This window comes from Microcebus murinus, chromosome 4 (assembly GCF_040939455.1).
Source record: "Microcebus murinus isolate Inina chromosome 4, M.murinus_Inina_mat1.0, whole genome shotgun sequence".
NCBI classification, from domain to species: domain Eukaryota; kingdom Metazoa; phylum Chordata; class Mammalia; order Primates; family Cheirogaleidae; genus Microcebus; species Microcebus murinus.
This window is the reverse complement of record NC_134107.1, coordinates 1076443-1095228: the sequence shown is the minus strand read 5'-3', so window position 1 is coordinate 1095228 and position 18786 is coordinate 1076443. Positions and strand designations below refer to the sequence as shown.

The 18786-nt window shown below is 61.4% G+C and overlaps 1 protein-coding gene across 1 annotated transcript in view; it reads right to left on the bottom strand.

Moving 5' to 3' along the window:
- CPAMD8 (C3 and PZP like alpha-2-macroglobulin domain containing 8) overlaps positions 1–18786 on the bottom strand; it is a 74682-nt gene that overhangs the window by 1547 nt on the left and 54349 nt on the right. The window contains exons 26-42 of the mRNA XM_076001229.1: positions 18551–18727; positions 15583–15664; positions 12892–13048; positions 12607–12681; positions 9033–9198; positions 8005–8091; positions 7747–7883; positions 7252–7407; positions 7102–7164; positions 6150–6367; positions 5152–5239; positions 4369–4443; positions 3648–3753; positions 3449–3559; positions 2804–2923; positions 1631–1781; positions 562–615 (exon numbers count right to left, since the gene is read on the bottom strand). Coding sequence (XP_075857344.1) covers positions 562–615; positions 1631–1781; positions 2804–2923; positions 3449–3559; positions 3648–3753; positions 4369–4443; positions 5152–5239; positions 6150–6367; positions 7102–7164; positions 7252–7407; positions 7747–7883; positions 8005–8091; positions 9033–9198; positions 12607–12681; positions 12892–13048; positions 15583–15664; positions 18551–18727 — 2023 coding nt within the window. The remainder of the gene's footprint in view (positions 1–561; positions 616–1630; positions 1782–2803; positions 2924–3448; positions 3560–3647; positions 3754–4368; positions 4444–5151; positions 5240–6149; positions 6368–7101; positions 7165–7251; positions 7408–7746; positions 7884–8004; positions 8092–9032; positions 9199–12606; positions 12682–12891; positions 13049–15582; positions 15665–18550; positions 18728–18786) is intronic.

Below are 18786 nucleotides of genomic sequence, written 5' to 3'. Positions count from 1 at the left end.
GTGTCTCTACAAAACGTAGAGAAATTAGCCAGGCGTCGTGGTGTGCACCTATAGTTACAGTTACTCAGGAGGCTGAGGCAGGAGGATGGCTTGAGCCCAGGAGTTTGAGGCTGCAGGGAGGTATGATGATGCCACTGCACTCCAGCCCAGGTGACAGTGTGAGAGTCTGTCTCAAAAAAAAAAAAAAAAAAAAAAAAAAGGAACGCACTATGGATATACCCGACAACATGAGTGAATGCGAAGAAATTACACTGAGGGAGGAAGAAACAGTCTCAAAGGCTACATGTTCTTAGATTCCATTTACCTACCATTCTTTTTTTTTTAGAGTCAGCGTCTCATTCTGTCACCCAGGCTGGTAAGATCATAGCTCAATGTAACCCCAAAGCCCTGGGCTTCAGTGAGTAGCCTGAACTATAGGCACATACCACCATGCCCAGTTTAAAAGTTAAAAAATTTTTTTTGTAGAGATGGGGTCTTGCTATGCTGCCCAGCTGGTCTCAAGCGATCCTCCAAGCTTGGCTTCCCAAAGTGCTGGGATTGTAGACAAGAGCGAGGCCTCACCTAGCATTCTTGAAGTGACAAAATTCCGTAGTGGCAGCATAGCTTACAGGTGGCCTGTGGTCAGAGGCACAGGGGTGGCACTGGAGATAGGTAAGAGACACTAGAGGCAGGTGGGCAACCCTGGGGAGAATTTAAAATTGTACCCACGAACACGGTAGCATGACAAACGGGCATCTAGCGCTTCAAGGTCTGCATTTTAGGTGCAGCGAGCGCAATATTGATGCTGTGAAAAAGTTAAAGATGTGTATTGTGATCCTCAGAGCTACCACTAAGAAAAAAAGAAAATGCTAAAAGACAATAACTAAATTCAAATGACATTCTAAAAAAAAAAATTCAATTAATTCCCAAGAGGGTACGGATGGAGGGACAGAGGGAACAAACAACTGAAGTACTGGAACGGTAGCCCTGAACCCGGCACTATGGATAGTGACACCAAGTGCTCGTGGTGGACTAGTCCCAGTGCCTGTGGGGTGACAACCCCCTGGAGCTCAGGGACTGCGGTGGCCGCTGGCGGGAAGAGTGTCCTTCCTGTGTCCTTCCTGCTGGGTTTCCCCGAGCGGAGATGAAACTTGCCTTTGCCACTGAGACGGGAGGGAGGGGCCCGTCCCAAAGAGACCCTGGCGGAGGAGGCCCCCGGCAGAGCCCGATGCCTGAGGCAGAGCCAGGGACCGGGAATGGCCACCTACCTGTGCCCATGCCATCTGCCTTTTACTTAGCCCTCTGGAGTTGAATTTTCTCTCGCTTATACACAAAAGATGTGTCTCCTCCAGGAAGCCTGCCCTGCTGCCCCCTCCCAGCCTCAGGCGCACAGGGCTCTGACCACACGGCAGCACCTGGCACGGCCCCTGCCCGTCCCGGGCCGGTCTGTGCGGGGTCGCGCCCTCAGGAAGGCTCAGGCTCCCGCTCCTGCCCCCACGTGGCTGTCCCCAGCGTGCGTTGGGGGAGGCTGTGCAGCGGAGTGAGAACTGGATCCCCCAGAAACGCCAAGGCGGGCCCCTCCCTTTGAGGGGCTCCCACTGCCCGTCTGGGCCAGGGAGGGTGGGAGGTTGGGGGCAGGCCCGGCCCTCACCTGTCCTCCGACTCCCCTTCGGGCTCCGGGTCCGGGTCCGCCTCAAGGCCGGCTCCGCTCAGCTTCACATCCTGCTGCGGGCGCCCCAAGTCCGGGGGGCCTGGGTCATCGCGGCGGGCGTGGGACGCAGAGGCTGGCGGCAGCGGCTGCCCTGGAAGGAAGGGGACTGTCGGGAGGGCGCTGTGGGGGAGGGGAGGGGGAGGGCGCTGTGGGGAGGGGAAGGGAGGGCGCTGTGGGGAGGGGAGGATGGGGAGGGCGCTGTGGGGGAGGGGAGGGGAGGGGGAGGGCGCTGTGGGGAGGGGAAGGGAGGGCGCTGTGGGGAGGGGAGGATGGGGAGGGCGGTGTGGGGGAGGGGAGGGGGAGGGCGCTGTGGGGGAGGGGAAGGGAGGGCGCTGTGGGGGAGGGGAAGGGAGGGCGCTGTGGGGAGGGGAGGATGGGGAGGGCGCTGTGGGGAGGGGAGGATGGGGAGGGCGGTGTGGGGGAGGGGAGGGGGAGGGCGCTGTGGGGGAGGGGAAGGGAGGGCGCTGTGGGGAGGGGAGGATGGGGAGGGGAGGATGGGGAGGGCGCTGTGGGGAGAGGATGGGGAGGGCGCTGTGGGGGAGGGAGGGTGCTGTGGGGGAGGAGGAGGGTGCTGTGGGGGAGGGGATGGGAGGGCGCTGTGGGGGAGGGGAGGGTGCTGTGGGGGAGGGGAGGGTGCTGTGGGGGAGGGGGAGGGCGCTGTGGGGGAGGGGATGGGGAGGGTGCTGTGGGGGAGGAGGAGGGTGCTGTGGGGGAGGGGAGGGCGCTGTGGGGGAGGGGAGGGCGCTGTGGGGGAGGGGATGGGAGGGCCCTGTGGGGGAGGGGAGGGCGCTGTGGGGGAGGGGAGGGCGCTGTGGGGGAGGGGAGGGGGAGGAGATACACGCCCGGAGCAGCAGACATGGGAGGCGAGAGGCGTTGCGAGGGGGGCAGGGATCAGTGGGAGAGGGGCAGGAGACCAGGCAGGGACTGGGGGACTGGGGGTCCCCGTGGGGAAAAAGTAAGTGGGAGAAGGGAAACGGGGGTGGGGGGGCGACAAACAGACAGAAAGGAACCAGGAGCCCACGAGTCGGGGGAGGTGATGGAGAGAAGGGATGGATGCATGGGGGTTTGGGGGGAGTGGGGGAGGGGAGGAGTGTGGGGGGCGGGGGTCCTCACCGAGGGCGCAGCGGCACACCTGGGCCCCCCGGGCGCCACAGTCGCGGGCGCAGCCGCATCGCGGGACTGCCGCCCCCTCTTCGGGGGCCACCTCAGGGCCCGGCTCGCTGGGGGTCCAGCCTGGGGGACGAGGCAGGGTCGGCGGCCGGTCACGGGGACCCCCCACCCGGTACCTTGCACGCGGCCCAAGGGCCTGGGGGCGGGGAGGAGTCCCTGGGGCCGGGAACCCCACCCCCCATACGGTGGGAGCGCGCGGGCGACAGTTAATGGAAGGTCCTGAGCCCCGATCCCGCGGAGTTTCGCAGGTATTGCCTAGTACTTAGGAACTTGGGAGAGCAAAGTTTTAAAAACTTTTAAAATAACCCAACCTCATTCCAAGAAATCTGGAAAAATTTTATAAACGGCTCTGAGGCACCCTCCTCCCTCGCCCTCCCCCTATTCGCCCCCCCCCTGCACTGACTCGCCCCGCCCGGCCCCGCCCCCCTGCATTGACCGTACCCCCATCCCCAGCCCGTCCCCTCCCACGCAGCTGACACGGGGCCACCGCGGGGCTGTGCCCTCCTGACCTCGCTGTGCCGGCCCCCTCTCTGCCGAGACCCCCGGGACGCCCTGGCAAGGGGGGGCGGGATTGGGGCCCCCACTCACCCGCGCCCCGGGCCGCCGCGCGCTCCACCTCGTTGCAGGCGGGCCCGGCGCACAGCTCCCGGGCGAGCGGGCTGCGCGCGCTGACGTTGTAGAAGCGCGTGGCCTCGAAGGCTGCGGGACGAGGGGCGACGGCTGGGTGACCGAGCCGGGCGCGGGGAGACGGGGCGCGGGCCGGGCCGGGCGCGGGGCGCGGGCCTACCGGGCTCGTAGTAGTCGTACACGGACACGGGCAGCGCCGACGTCCTGCCCACCACGTACTCGCGGAGCGCCGCGAACCTCACGCACGTCAGGCAGCGGCTGGGGATCTGCGGGACAGCGGACGCGCTGGCCTGGGGCCGCCGTGGGTCCCTCCGCCCCGCGACGGCCCGCAGCACGGCCCGGAACTGGCCGATTTGGAGGCGCCCGGGAGGCGGGACACACAGAAGCCCGACCACCGTGCGTGCCGCATGAGGCACATTCACAATGCCACGCAGCCCTTGCCGCTGTCTAGTTCCAGAAAACGTGTTTCCCGGAAAAGGACACTGCGTCCCTGTCGGCAGTCACTCCCACCCCCCTCGCCGCCAGCCCCTGGCAGCCACGAATCTGCTTGCTGTCTCCCCAGATTGGCCTGTTCCCGACACTTCTATGGACGGACTCACGCGCCCTGTGGCCGTTTGAGTCTCACTCAGCATCCTGGCTTGGAGGTTCCTCGGCACTGTGGCGTCATCAGTGCTTCCTTCCTTGTCAGGGCTGCATGCCATTCCACCACACCCCTCTCCCCATTTTTCCACCGAGAGCCATAGTCTGGGGCATACAGCCGTCAGCTCTGCCTGCAGTTTGTCCTGCCTGTGCCTTTTTCAGGGTGCCAGACTATGGGGAGCCGTTCCCTCACCAGCGTGGGCACCAGGGGAGCCACCTCCACCAGCCCTGGCCGGCTGTACCTCATCAAAGTAGAAGAGAACTCTGCGTCCAGCCACCTCGTACCTCTTCATCCCGATGTGCTTGTCAAAGAGCAACTGGAGGGGAAGCCAGGGGTCAGGGTCCGCTCGGCCCCTCTGCTCCTCCCGGATCTCCTCGCCCACACTGGTCAGTGGGAGGCAGACCAGGCCCAGGAGGAAGCCGAGGCTCGGAGAAGTTCAGGGGCTTGCCTGTGGTCATCTAGCAAGTCCCCACGGGCCAGGGTCTGTGTGCACCTGGCTGGGGCCAGTGGGTGATGATTGGCGCTCCCAGGCCCTGTCGCCCCCCCCCCCAGCACCTGGGAGAAGGTGCTCAAAGGCTGGGTACCCCTTCCCAGAGAACCTGCCTCCCCTGCTGCAGCCTCCCCCAATCCAGCCCCAGGATCAGGTCCGGCTTCTCTGTGGCCTAAGAGGCGCCGGCTGAGCCCTGCCAACTGCTCCAGCCTAACCATGTCATTTAACCTCCCTTCCCAGCCTGAGACTTATTTTTGGTTTTTGATACAAAAGCTTATTCCCACCCCAGGGCCTCCGAATTGGCCCTTCCCCTCCTCTGGTGTTCCATTCAGCCTCTGCATCACCTCTCCCGGCCCTACCAGCTCCTAGGTAGGCCCATCTTTGTCCAGAAAGGCAAAAACAAACACAAACAAGAACAAAAACCCCACAATATTTTACAAAAGGCCGAGCTGCCAGCCAGCCTGACCCTGGGTGCCCACTGCCCAGGGACCCCACCCGGACCCCTGCCCTCCCCTGCTGCCAGCACCACCTTACCTGCTCCAGACTCTCGGTGTCTACCCGGAAGCCCGACAGCAGGGGCACCTCGAGGACAGCCATGTTGGAGGACCCCGCGTGCAGCCACCTTCCAACGACAGGAGAAACAGAGAGGCCCTGGGACTCCAGCCCCAAGGTTGAATTCATGGCTCCCCTCTCTGCCCCTTGGAGACCACCCAGCTGATGTTCTGGGGACACCTGCCCTGGGCTTGGCTGGTAGGCCGTTGGCACAAACATTCTTGGCTTGGTCAGTTCACTCAGCCCATTTTATGGCCAGAACACTGAGGCCGGAAGGTAAGGGCTTTGCTGAGGGTTCTAGGCCTGACCCAGGTCTGCTGATCGGGGGTCGTGGCCCTGGAGGGCAGCTTCAGATCAGGTCTGACCCGGCAGGAAACCCTGGGCAAGTCACTTCCTAGCTCCAGGCCTCAGTTTCTCCTTCTGTAACATAGGGGAAGTGGCTGACTGGGCTTTCTCCGGGGCCTGCTACATGCCAGGCCCTTCCTGGAGGGGCCTGCCGGGGACAGGGAGGGGAGGCTGACATCCAGTGGAGCCTGCAGGCTGTGGGTGGCGCAGGTACCTGGGCTGCTCTGATGGGCTGTGGGTATCACAGGTATCCTGGCAACCACCGACCCACCCACCTCTGGGCAGCCAGATCATCACCATGGTGATAAGCATCCTTGTTGCCATGGCAACGCGCATCCTCTTTGTGGATGAGGGTGGCTGGCTGAGTGCCAGGCTCACCCCAGGAAACTAAGGTGCCTGGAGCTGGTGTGTCGAGCGGGGACCAGCACGCTGGCCACACGCAGCTGTCCCTACCCAGCCCTCCTGCCCAACCGTCACTGGCGTCTGCCGTGTCCGCTGGAAAGCATTTGCTTTTCTTTCACTCATTTCCCAAACCGTCACCGGGCTCCTGCCTGGAAGCTCCCCCTGGCCCCGGGAGGCCATCCTCCGCCTGCGTCACTCTCCCGCATGCCGGCCGCCGGGCCGGGCGGCCTCACCTGGCGCACACCTCCAGCGTCACCTTATACTCCTGGTGATGCTGGTCCGCTGCTGGGTCGTCATCGTCCGCTGGGTGCCGGTCCCCTCGGGGGCCCTCGGCGGTGGCAGGGGCAGGCGCAGGGGGCGGGCGCCCCTGAACTTCAGGCTCCTGGAGGTTGACAAGCAGCTGGAAGGCCGGCTTGGCCACCGGGTTGGGCACATTGTAGGTGACATCGATCTGGAGGGTGTCAGAGGACTGAGGTTTAGGGGCCCCAGCCCTGCCCGACGGGTGTGGGGCAGGGGAGGAGGGGGGTGGGGACCCGAGAGTTACGATGGCAACGGCATCTATGACAGTCCTGGGGAGGACCATTACTCCTTTTAGCCTGGAAACCACAGGAGCGGGCGGAGGTGCCCTCGTCAGCCCAGCTGCGCGGGCGCAGAGCTGCACAGACCGCACCCGCGCAGGGTTCTCTCTCCCACGCACTGCGCGGTCTGGGCCCCCAGCACAGCGATGGGGGAGCTGAGGCTGGCAGGTCGCGCTCTGATTGGCAGCCAGAATGCCGGGACCTGCCTGTGCCAGCCCAGTTGCGGGTTAAGTCCCAGAACGAGGTGGGTGGTGCTCCGGCTGCAGGGCGAGAGCCCGGGGAGTCCAGCTGGGGCGTCCCTGTCCAGGCCACAGAGGGGAATAACCTTGAACCGTTGCTCAGGGTCTGCTTAGGCCCAGACACCAATGGACTGAAGGTAAGATGGGTTTTCCTGGGGGGCCCCTGAGCCCCCACACCTGAGGGGATCCCCGGCCACCTGCCTTGGGCATGGTGGGCGGCATATCCGGAGGGCGGACAGCCTGCCTTGTGGTCTGGCCCAATGCCCAGCTCAGAGCCCTCTGGGGTCCCCAGGTTCCAGATGCCTGTGTGTGGCAGGAGGGCCAGGGGAGGACAAGCCCCAGGGAGCCCCGGGTCCCTGAAGCCTCACCTGCATCAGGCAGCAGCCGTCCCCCCTGGCACTCACAAACAGCCCCGTGGGGAGGCTGGGGATCTGGAGAGAGAAGTCGCCGTGAGGCCCCGTCAAGCCCCCTGCCGACACACGCCCACCCAGCCCACGCCGTGTTTTGGGGACACGCACCGCCGCCGTCTGCAGAACCTTCTGGTTGGTCCTGTGCAGCTCGAAGGTCTCCTGGTAGTCCAGGTTGGTGGAGGCCAGGGAGACGGTGAGGTTGACGCCTCCAGCATAGGACAAGATGGCATACTCAGCCAAGGCCTGCAGGGCCACACAGGTGTCCTGGGGGCAGAGGCGGGAGGCCACCATCAGCCCCGAGAACAAGTTGGCCGGACGTCCCCTGGCCCCTGTCCACCGGTAGGGCTGGGACCGAACCTGGCAGACACCCACGGAGCTGGGGGTCCCGGGACAGCCAGGTTGGCGTGTCCAGAGGTAGGAGCTAGGTTCCTGCAGAGGGTCTAGCTGCAGCGTCCCTTGTCCCTTGGCCCCCATCCCTGCCCTCTCCTGGGGTCCGTGCTTCCAGGCTCTGCAGGTGGGAAGGGGCCCGGCTGCCTGGCAGGCTCAGAGCCCTGGACTGTGGCGACCCCACCCAGCCCCGCCCTCTGGCCCCGCCCGGCTCGCCTGGGTGGACGAGAAGCCCCCGAGTGCGTTCCGCTGCTGGGACAGCCACTTCACCACCGGCAGGGCGGCGGCCACGTCGCCCAGGAGGGTGTAGGTCAGGAGGGCGTAGGCCGTCATTTCCACCTCGGCTGAGGCCACTGCAACAGAAGAGGCCAGCGGGGGCCCTTTCCATGCCGGGACCCAGGACCCCGCACCATGCAGACAGCGGCCAAGGCAGGCACCGGGGAGACCCGGTGGTCAGTACCTGACGGCCAGTACCTGACTTGGAGACCCTGTCGCCGTAGCTCAGAAACGCATCCTTGTCCACGTCCCAGGAACTCGCTGGGCTCCAGTGGGTGACCCCGTCTGCAAGGACAGCATTGGTCAGGGGCCACAACCCGCCCAGGACTCAGTCTGGCATCCCACGGTGGGTGCCCCTGCACGCGGTCTCAGGAGAAAAACTGGGGCATTGGATCCCCGTGGAAAGAGAGTGCCGGCGGGGAAGACAGGACAAGCCCTTCCTGTCCCAGCCGGACAGGAAGGGCCTAAGAGCTCCATCTCAGATCTGCAACCACATGGCAGCCCCAGCCCTTCCCATGGCCCTGGAAGACGTCATTATTCAATGGTCTCCTTCCTGTGCCCCTGGCAGACATCACTAATCAATGGCCTCCTTCCTGGCTGGGTCCTGAGGTGACCCTAGATGTACCCACTTAGTGACTCCCACGTGCAGGGGCTCCAAGGATTCTGAGCTCCCATGGGCTGTAAAGGCCCTGAACCCCAGACAGAAACCAGCCCTCTCCCTACACCCCACCCCGCCCTTGAACCTGAACATTTAGCCCGGAATAGACACGGTCACTCATCCAATTGGGTGGTTTTAGAATTTTGCATTATTACTAATTTTTTTGTTTTTTGTTTTTTTTGAGACAGGGTCTTGCCCTCTTGTCCAATTGGGTTGGAGTATACTGGTGTGATCACAGCTCGCTACAGCCTTGAATTCCCGGGCTCCAGGGATCCTCCTGCCTCAGCCTCCTAAGTAGCTGGGATTACAGCCACATGCCAACACACCTGGCTAATTTTTTCTTTTTCTTTTTTTGTTTTTTTTAGAGACTGGGTCTTGCTATGTTGTCCAGGCTGGTTTCAAACTCCTTGGCTCAAGCCATCCTCCAGCCTCCACCTCCCAAAGTACTGAGATTACAGGCGTGAGCAACAGGGCCTGGACTTACTTTAACTTTTTTTTTTTTCACTAGGGTCCACAGGGGGCTGCCCCACACTGAGGCTTCAGGGGTTGGCGGGATGGCGTCCCCTACCGTGCGTGACGGCCAGGCTGCGGAGCTTGCGCAGGGCCTCGGGGGCGGCCGGGCTGCGGAGCAGGGTCAGCACGTAGGCGGTCAGGGCACAGCTGTAGGGGTCCATGGCCAGGGGCGTGCTGGACTCCAGAAAGCGCCTTGCCTTGGTGATGGCGCCCCTCTCCTCCTGCGGGGTGGGGTGGGAAGGGGAACCCTGGGGGGCTGCCCTGTCCTCATCCGGCCCACCCCGCACAGGCCTCCCTGCGGAGAGCCCCGGCTGGCTCAGTGTCTCTCGCTCTGCAGCCATCTGTGGCTCCCACTCCCTGCAGACTCAGCTTTCAAACCCTGTCTCCATTCTTTTAAGTTCGAGCCCCAAATGAGGTCTGGCCGGAACGCTTGTGATTATAGCAAAGGAGCACAGAGACATCCGGAGGGGTGGGGAGGTGGGCAGAGCCCTAGCCACCCTGTCCCACCATGCCCCATGGCCAGGTCCTTGTTAAGACATCTGGCTTCCAACACCGCCCTGCCCAGGCCCCCCTCATCCTGCAGGCCTCGGCACCTCCTTGGAGAAGCCCACCCACGCTGCTCACAGCCCGGGAATGTGAGCGGCTGGGAGACAAGGACCGGGTCCGCGCTCTCGCAACGGGCTTGGCTCAGAGAAGCTGCCCAGTGACGCTGATGCAGTGGAAGCAGCGAGTGACCAGGAGCACGGATGGATTTCGGAAATGAGCAGAGGTGTTCCGGCAGCCCCAGCTGTGGTGAATGTGATCGCAGAAGGGGCGCCTTGCAAAGCCTTCGATCCTTAGACCAGGACAAAGCATGGGAACCGTCCCCGAAGTGTGGCATTGTGATGTGACGTGCCAGCCGGGGCACGTGCCCGGGATGAACAGGGCAGATTAGCCAGACCCCAGGCCTGGCCCACATGAGCCCATCGCCTGGGGCAGGGGCCGGGGCTGGATGCCATCCCAGCGGCAGGGGGTGACTCCAGGCCATTGGACCAGGAGGATGCTGTCAAGACCACACCACGCTGGGGAGGACCCCGAGGCCTGGTGCAGGTGCAGTAGGTTGAAGGGTGCCTGCTTCCCCCCTCCACAAAGTATGTTCCCTGGAACCTATAAATCTCATCTTATTTAGAAAAAGGGTCTTTGCAGATGTAATTAAATTAAGAATCTTGAGATGAGGCCAGGCGTGGTGGCTCATGCCTGTAATCCCACCACCTTGGGAAGCCAAGATGGGAGGATCACTTGAGGCCAAAAGTTCAAGACCAGCCTGGGCAACATAGCAAGACCCTATCTCCAAAAAAAAAAAAAAAATTTAAAAATCAGCCAGGCATGGTGGCGCATGCCTGGAGTTCCAGCTACATGGGAGGCTGAGGCAGGAGGATGGCTTCAGCCCAGGAGTTAGAGGCTGCAGTGAGCTATGATGACGTCACTGCACTCCAGCATGGGTGAGATAGTGAGACCCTGCCTCAAAAAAAAAAAATCTTAAAATGAGATCATTGTGAATTAGGGAAACCCTAAATTCAATGACATCATCATAGCTCACAGCAACCCCAAACTCCTGGGCTCAAGCAATCTTCCTGCCTCAGCCTCCCGAGTAGCTGGGATTACAGGTGTGCGCCACCATGCTTGGTGAATTTTTCCATTTTTAGTAGAGATGGGGTCTCACCATGTTGCTCAAGCTGGTCTTGAACTCCTGGCCTCAAGCAATCATCCCACTGTAGCCTCCCAAAGTGCTGGGAATACAGGTGTGAGCCACCACGCCCAGCCTGCTCGACATGTTTGACCACTTCCATGGGAGACTTTGGTTATGACTTCTGAGGTGGTGAGGGTGCTACGGAATATCTGTGTACCCCTAGAATTCATATGTTGAAGCTCTAGCCCCTAATTCAATGGTATTAGGAGTTGGAGCCTTTGGGAGACAGGTTTAGAGGAGGTCATGAGGGTGGAACTCTTGAATGGGATCAGTGTGCTTACAAGAAGAGGAAGGGACGGGGAGATCAAGGGAGCTCGCTCTGCGCCCGCATGCCTAAGGAAGGGCCACGCAAACTCACAGTGAGAAGGTGGCCGTCTACAACCCAGGAACGGAGCCCTCACCGAGAACCAGATCTGCCTGCGTCTTGATCTTGGACTTCCCAGCCTCTAGAATAAATGTCTGTTGCTGAAGCCACTAACGGTATTTTGTTACAGAAACCCGAGCAGAGATGGGCGTCAGGACTTCAGCATGTGAATTTGGGGCAGGGGAGAACAGATCCAGCCCCGCACAGGGCAAGCGGCCCTCTGGGCGTTGCGCATGAAGACACAGAGGGTCTAACTAAGTCACAGCGAACCCCAGACCCAGCAGTTACATCTGGACGGTGAGGCCGAGAACTCTGAGAGGCGTCACGCCTCAGGATCCGTCATCCGAGGCAGTAGGTCTGACTCAGGTGTTAGAGATGGCGGTTCCTTCCCACCCGGGGCTGAGCCCTGCTGTGGGTGCCTCCCCGTGGGAGCCATGCCACCCCCACCCAGGACGGCCTGGCAGAAGCAACTGTGGCCCTCAAGCCTCTTGGACCACCGGAGCCCCAACTGGGGCCAGTACTGACTGTCTCTGAACATTCTACCCTCCTCCGCCCAAAACTGTTTGTGGGCCCCGCATTTTGTACAGGGCTCCCTGACGCCAGCCCTCGGGTTGGTAGCCAGGAAGCTGAATTAGCCCCAGATGATTCTTCTTCTTCTTCTTCTTTTTTTTTTTTTTTTTTTTGAGACAGAGTCTCACTTTGTTGCCCAGGCTAGAGTGAGTGCCGTGGCATCAGCCTAGCTCACAGCAACCTCACTCTCCTAGGCTCAAGCGATCCTCCTGCCTCAGCCTCCCGAGTAGCTGGGACTACAGGCATGCGCCACCATGCCCAGCTAATTTTTTGTATATATATTTTAGTTGGTCAATTAATTTCTTTCTATTTTTAGTAGAGACTGGGTCTCGCTCAGGTTGGTTTCAAACTCCTGACCTTGAGCGATCCACTCGACTCCGCCTCCCAGAGTGCTAGGATTACAGGCATGAGCCACCACGCCCGGCCCTTTTTTTTTTTAGAGACAGGGTCTCGCTCTGTTGCCAGGATGACGTGCAAGGGGCCTCCCGAGTAGCTGGGACTATAGGCATGTGCCACCATGCCCGGCTAGTTTTTAAATTTTTTTGTAGACACAGGGTCTTGCTTCGTTGCCCAGGCTGGTCTCCAATTCCTGGCCTCAAGCAATCCTCTTGCCTCGGCCTCCCAGGGTGCTGGGATTACAGGTATGAGCCACCGTGCCTGGCCCGAAACGATTTTCTTAAGGAAGCCTGGGGTCTCTGGACAGTCCCTGGAAGACGTTTTACTCAGGGTGGCCCCCGACATGTGCCTGATGTCCTCCCACTCCGCCCCACCACGGACACCACGAGCATCTCTCTCGTCTGCTCAGGCTGCAAGAAGTTGGACGTCACGCGACCATTCTTTATGAAAACACAACAAAGTCTCCTTAATGAGTGGAGGGAGATCACCGAGGCTGAGATAACCCGGCCGAGCCCACTCTCTGCCTTCCAGCCCCCACCGCCCCGCGTCCCCCGGCCCGCCTGCGCTCACCTCCGAGGCCGCGCCTGCCTCCAGGAGCGCAGCTGCCACGTAGGCCGTCAGGGGGACGGTGCCGCGGACCCCGCCCTGCACAGAGACCCACAGGCTCCACCCGGGCCGGGCCGGAGGGAGGGACGGCCGCCTCCCCCACCCACCGCCCCCCCCACGGGAACAGGCAGGGCAGGGACAGCCCGTCTCCTCCCCCCCCCGCCCCCCCTCCTGCGCCGCCCCCGCCCCCACCCCCAGCTCCAGACGGGAACAGGCAGGGCAGGGGGAGGAGGCCGGGGGGCCACTCGCCTGGATGTCCTTGTTGAGGACCCTGCCCACGGCCGGGAAGGACCCGTCCTCCCGCTGCCGGCGCACGATCCAGGCCTTGGCGGCCTGCAGCTCGCGAGGGTCCACGAAGATGAAGCTCCGCGCCTGGGCGAAGGACTTCAGGACGAAGGCCGTGAGCCTGGAAGAGGGCGAGGCAGGGGCTGGGGGGCGCGGAACAGGGGAGGGGGCCGCGGCCAGCGGGGAGCTGGGCCACCCGTGGGCCGGGAGCTTGGAACGCCCGAGCCCCGCCGCCCCGCCCTCCCTGGTCTCCACGTTCGGACCGCACACGGGGGATCGCGCCGAGGCGCTTCCCTGCGCGGGAGGACACGTGGTGACCGAAAGAAACACGTGCTCAAGGCCCGCAAGGCCAGGCAGGAGCCTTGAATGGGGGCCGCTAAGCGGGGGAAGGGCGCACCCCGTGTGAGTCCGACCCTGTGACGCTCTGGAAAAGAATGTCGGAGCATCGTGGTGGCTCCAGAGAGTTTCGGATTTCGGAGCATTTCGGATTTGGGGTTTTTCTGATTTAGGGTGTTCAATCTGCCATTGAACACGCCCGTGGGTGCGCGCATGTGGCCCGCCATGAGATGGGGCTGTCGGCCAAGCTCTCTGCTCCCGGCCCTCTAGCCTGTCCTGTTCCACCGAGAACCAAAGCAAACGCCTTGCCCTCTCTGTCTCCTCCCGGCGTGCACCGCTCCGGCCACACTGGCCTCCCTGTAGTGGCTCAGTCCTGCCCCAGGGCCTTTGCACTGGCCGTTCCCTCTGCCGGGAACACCCTTCCCTTGGATTTTCACACGGCTCCTCCCTCACCTGCTCCAGGAAACTTTTCCCAGCTACCCCCATAGACACGTGTTTTTCCATCACGCTCTATGCCCTCCTTGGTTTGTTTTATAGATGCGAGAAATTATATATATATACCTGGTGCGGTCGTTTTAACACATGCCCACCCACGCCTCCGTGCCTCCTTTTAAGAGGTGGAGCCTAACTCTCCTCCCCTCCCGTCTAGAGTGTGCTTAGCAACTCGCCCCTAAGGACAGACTGTGGCGGAAGTGAGCGTGCGACCGGTGGGACCAGATGAGGAAAGGCCCCGTGGCCTCCTCTTTGCTTTCTCCCTCGGAGCCCTCGCTCTGGAAGGAAGCCAGCCGCCGTGTCGCGAGGCCGCTCGGGCAGCCCCATGGAGCAGCCCACGTGGTGAGAAACCGAGGCCTCCCGCCAACAGCCGTGTGAGCGGGCCGACTCGGAAACTAACCCTCCAGCCCCGGCTGAGCCTGCGGGTGACTACAGACCCAGGCAGCACTTTGATTGCGACCTCAGGAAAGACCCTAGCCCGGAAACACCCAGCTAAGTTGCTCCTGACCTCCCCATCCCCGGCCACTGAGACAACCCACGTCCATTATTTTAAATGGCTGCGTCTCGGGGTAGCTTGTCACACGGCAGTAGCTGGCTGCTGCAGCTGGTACGGGTCTCTCCCCCACACGGGGCAGTGAGCACCTGGAAGCAGGGATCATGCTTTCCGTGTTCCCCAGGGCTAAGGACAGGGCCCGGCACACAGTGAGCACTCACTGTTGAATGAATGAGTGAATGAATGAATGAATGGATGGATGGGCAGGTACCGGATGTAACAGATCTATACCAGATCCCAATTTTAAGGCCGCTAGGCTGGATCTTGGACTTCTCAGGCAAGCGGTTAGGGGAGGCGCCCACAGGACAGCTCTGGGCTGAGGGAGCCACATGCTCTTCCCACGGAGCTGGGGCCCGAGAGGGATGTGTGTGGTGAGAAAGGGGCTCAGAGAGGTCGAGCACCAGGTCTAAGGCCACACAGCTCACACGAGACAGAGCCTGGGTCTGCCCGGCCTCAGGTGGCCGCCCTGTGCTTACTGCACCCTTGTCCTGCAGGGTCCCCAGGAAGATGTCCGTGTTCGGAGACCAACAGGGACGTCTCCCAGCGTGAGAGGGGACGGGAAAGCCGCCCATCGTCACGTTTCCACGACCACCGCGGAATCTGATTTTTCTGCTCACGCCGAGGGCGTGGTCCTGAAAGACGCCGGGCGTGTGCGTGCACAGTGGGAGGTGCCCGGCGGGTCACAGCTCGCTAATCCTGGCCAGTGGGGGCCTCTTGGGGGCTGCCGGCACTGCAGCTGTGCAGTGGACGGACACTGCCAGGCTGCCGGGGCGATCTCCAAGGAGGAGTCTGAGGACGGGAGCAGGAGTTGCAGGGTGACCCCGGTCTCAGGTGAGCCCCAAGATGATGCCAAAACTCCTGTGGCCCAGGGAGCCCAGGGATCAGGACCTAAGTATGTCCACCCTCCCCTCGGGCCGCCTGGCCCTGATCAGCCCCTGGAAGCCAGGTAAGTGGGGCCCCAGGCCACTCTCCCACGTTCCCCTCACCCCAGCCTCGAGGGGGCGGGCTGACCTCTGACCCTCTCTCCACCCAGCTCCTCCTGCTCCGGGGTCGCCCCCATGCCTGGGTTTGGATGGGCCAGAGAGCAGCACCCATAATAATCACCTGCTCCATCTCACACGCTGAGCCCCCCACATGGTCCCCCTGTGCCCCTGGGGCCGGGAGCACCACGATTTGATTTCCATTTCCCAGCCAGGGTCCCCGTCTCCCGGGGATCAGGCACAGGCGCCGGGCCACGCGTGCCGGGCGTGAGGCGGGCTGGGGCCGGGACTCACCACGTGCTCCCCGAGGCGTCCCGCTCCCCGAAGGCGCTGTAGGAGCCGTCCTGGTGCTTGTAGGTCAGCTGGCGCTGGTAGCCTGCGGCGAGCAGAGGCCTGTCCTGCTGAGTGCCTGGCCCAGGCCGGCCGACGGGCCCCACGCTGCCCCGCCGCCCCCACCCCGCCCTCCAAACGATGCCACGCCACCTCTGGGGTCCCAGGGACTGCCCCACGCCACGTCTGGGGTGGCCATACCCCCCGCTTCTTTCGTTCCTCGTTTGCTGACATCCCTTTGTGACTCCCGGGCACACGCCGGCCCTCCGTCGTGCCCGGGCAGCCCCTGAAAGGCGCCGTGTGCAGGCGGCACCCTCTGGCCCCAGGGGGAGGACCACCCGGCCAGCTAGAGCCAGGGCTCGGCGAGCCTGCAGGCCGGAACGTGCCCGAGCGGCTGGAACAGGGGCTGGGCTGGGAGTTTGGCTTTGCTGCGAGGGCACAGGGAGCCATGGGAGGTGTGTGAGCAGGGGAGGTGTGAGAGACATATGTAGCGGGGGGGGGGGGGCTGTCGGGTCTGGACAGGAAGCTGGGGGGACCCTTGCGGGTGTGCAGTGAGGGGCTTGGACCCAGGGGTGTCATCACAGGTGGGGAGCGGTTTGTAGCCAGAGCCACTGAAAGGACGGGGCTGTGCCCACAGAGGAAAGCGGCAAGAGGAACGCTGCGGGTGGGCGGTGTCCCCAAAGTCACATCCCCCTGGAACCTCCAAATGGGACTGTGTCAGGATCTTTGCAGACGTAATTCCGGTAAGGATCTCAAGACGAGATCACACTGGATTGGGGGGAAGCCCTAAATCCAACGACTGGCGTCCTTATAAGATAAAAGAAAGGGGACTGAGTGGGGGCTCGGGCTTTTGGGAGGCCATGGTTGGAGGATCGCTTGAGCCCAGGAGTTTGAAACCAGCCTTGGCAATATATCAAGATCCCGTCTCTACCAAAAAAAAAAAAAAAAAAAAAAAATTGAAAATTAGCCAGGTATGGTGGCACGTGCCTGTAGTCCCAGCTACTCGGGAGGCTGAGGCAGGAGGATCGCTTGAGCCCAGGAGTTGGAGGCTACAGGGAGCTATGATGGCACCATTGCACTCCAGCGTGGGTGTCAGAGTGAGATCCCGTCTCATTAAAAAAAAAAAAAAATTCTGTTGTTTTAACCCAAGAAACTAGTACAAGGGTCTTGGGGGAAAGATGGAGGGGGCTGATTTGGGGTGTGTCGAGTCGGAACTGCCTGTCGGCCGGCTGTCCTGGGGAGACCGGCCTGTCGCTCCGAGCAGGGCTTACTATTAATAAACGCTCCCAGCGTTTCAGGGCCTGAGCAGGGATGCGCTCCCCAGGGTGGCCGGTGACCACCCATCCCCCAGACCTCGCGGGCGCCAGCCCACCCCCAGGCCCAGCCCGAGTGGACGTGGCCTTCCTGGCAGTCCGGGATCAGCCTCTGTGAAGCCGGACTTGCAGCCGTGGCAACCCGTTTCTCTCCCCACCTGAGAGTCGCACATTCTTTATCGCACATTTTTGTCCTTTCCCCGTTCGTGAGAGTGGGTGAGTCAAGACCGCCTTTGGTCAAACTACATGAGCTCCAAAAAAAACAAAACAAAACAAAAAACAAACAAACAAACAAACAAAAAAAAGACCGCCTTTGGGGACCTCGGGGCGGAGTCACCACGTGGACCTTACCTGCCAGGAGGCAGGAGCCCCAGACCAGCCCCAGGAATCGGGGTGTGCCCGTAAGACTCAGTTTCTCCATCTGAGAGGGGCTGGCACTGTCTGAGGAGCTGGGCACAGCTCCTTCCCGATGGTGGGCGTTTCCAAGGTCGTTCCGGTGGCGTGTCATCTCCCCTGGGTAGCAACCGGCCACCCCCGGCCGCCCCTCACATCCCAACTCTTTACTTGACGGCTCCAGCCTGGGGCCAGAAGCAAACCCCAGGAGGCCCCACGACTTTCATGTCAGCTGACTTAACTTCCTTGTGACCCAGATTAGAAACTGAGGCACTGACAGGAACAGGTCCTATCTGAGGACATAGAGAGGGTGACCATGACAGAGGTAAGGCTCCAGCCTCCCCTTCCCTCCCCCATGGGGCTGAGATGTGCAGAGGGGACAGGCAAGATGTTCGGTGCTGCACTATTTAATTCTGAAGATGTTCAGTGCTGTGTTAGTTATTTCTGAAAATGTTCAATGTTGTGTTATCTGTCTCTGAAGGTGTTCAGTGCCGCCTTATTTCTGAAGATCTTTGGTGTTGCATTATTTATCTCTAAAGATGTTTAGTACTATGTTATTTATTTCTGAAGGCATTCAGTGCTGCATCGATTATCTCTGAAGATGTTCAGTGTCGTATTATTTATCTCTGAAGATGTTCAGTGCTGCATTAATTATCTCTGAAGATGTTTAGTATTGCATTGTTTATCTCTGGAAATGTTAGGTGCTCTGTCATTAGAGGAAAGGAGAATGGGAAATACCCCAATACGTCCAGCGAATGTCACACACACAGCTCGGGGCGGGGGGACGCTGTAGGATGCCACATCGTAAGGTACCAAGAGTGACAAAGCCAATCCGTAGTGCTAGACGGGGGTGGGGCGTGGAGTAAACTCAGAACCAACAGTAATGGGGAGGGGCTATACAGAATTTTTTTTTCCTTTTCTAAATGCTTTTAAATAACGGTGCTCTTGTTGTTTTTCTTAAAAAAAAAAAAATCTACATTTTTAAAAGATGCCCTGAGTCTGAGCATCAGAATTCGGAGTTGTGTCGTACAGCCATGGCGCCAGGCTGCTGCAGAGAGTGACGGACCAGGGCCACTGGGAACGGCCTGTTTGTCCCTCCTGAACGGCCTGTTTGTCCCTCTGCACTGGTGTGTGGGCGGCTCTCGGCGCGGTCCTCCCCCCCCCCGAGGGCTGAGCCTCCCTCCCTCCCGCCCCGCTCCCCCTCCCCGGCAATTTCTCCCCCATACCTTGTACCAGGTAGTCAGTGGTCTCCCTCTCCGCCTCGGGGCTGAGCTGCCGGGTTTTCTGCAGATACTTCAAGACGAAGACGTTGGGAGCAAAGTGGACCATGTTCTGCTCCCCACAGCCAAAGGGCAGCTGCAGGAGGCTGTTGAGATGGTTCAGAGGTGGCCCCATGACGTCTCCTGGTGGGGAGGGGAGGAAGGTTGGGCAGGGGGCCGCCCCAGCCCCGTAGAGCGCAGAG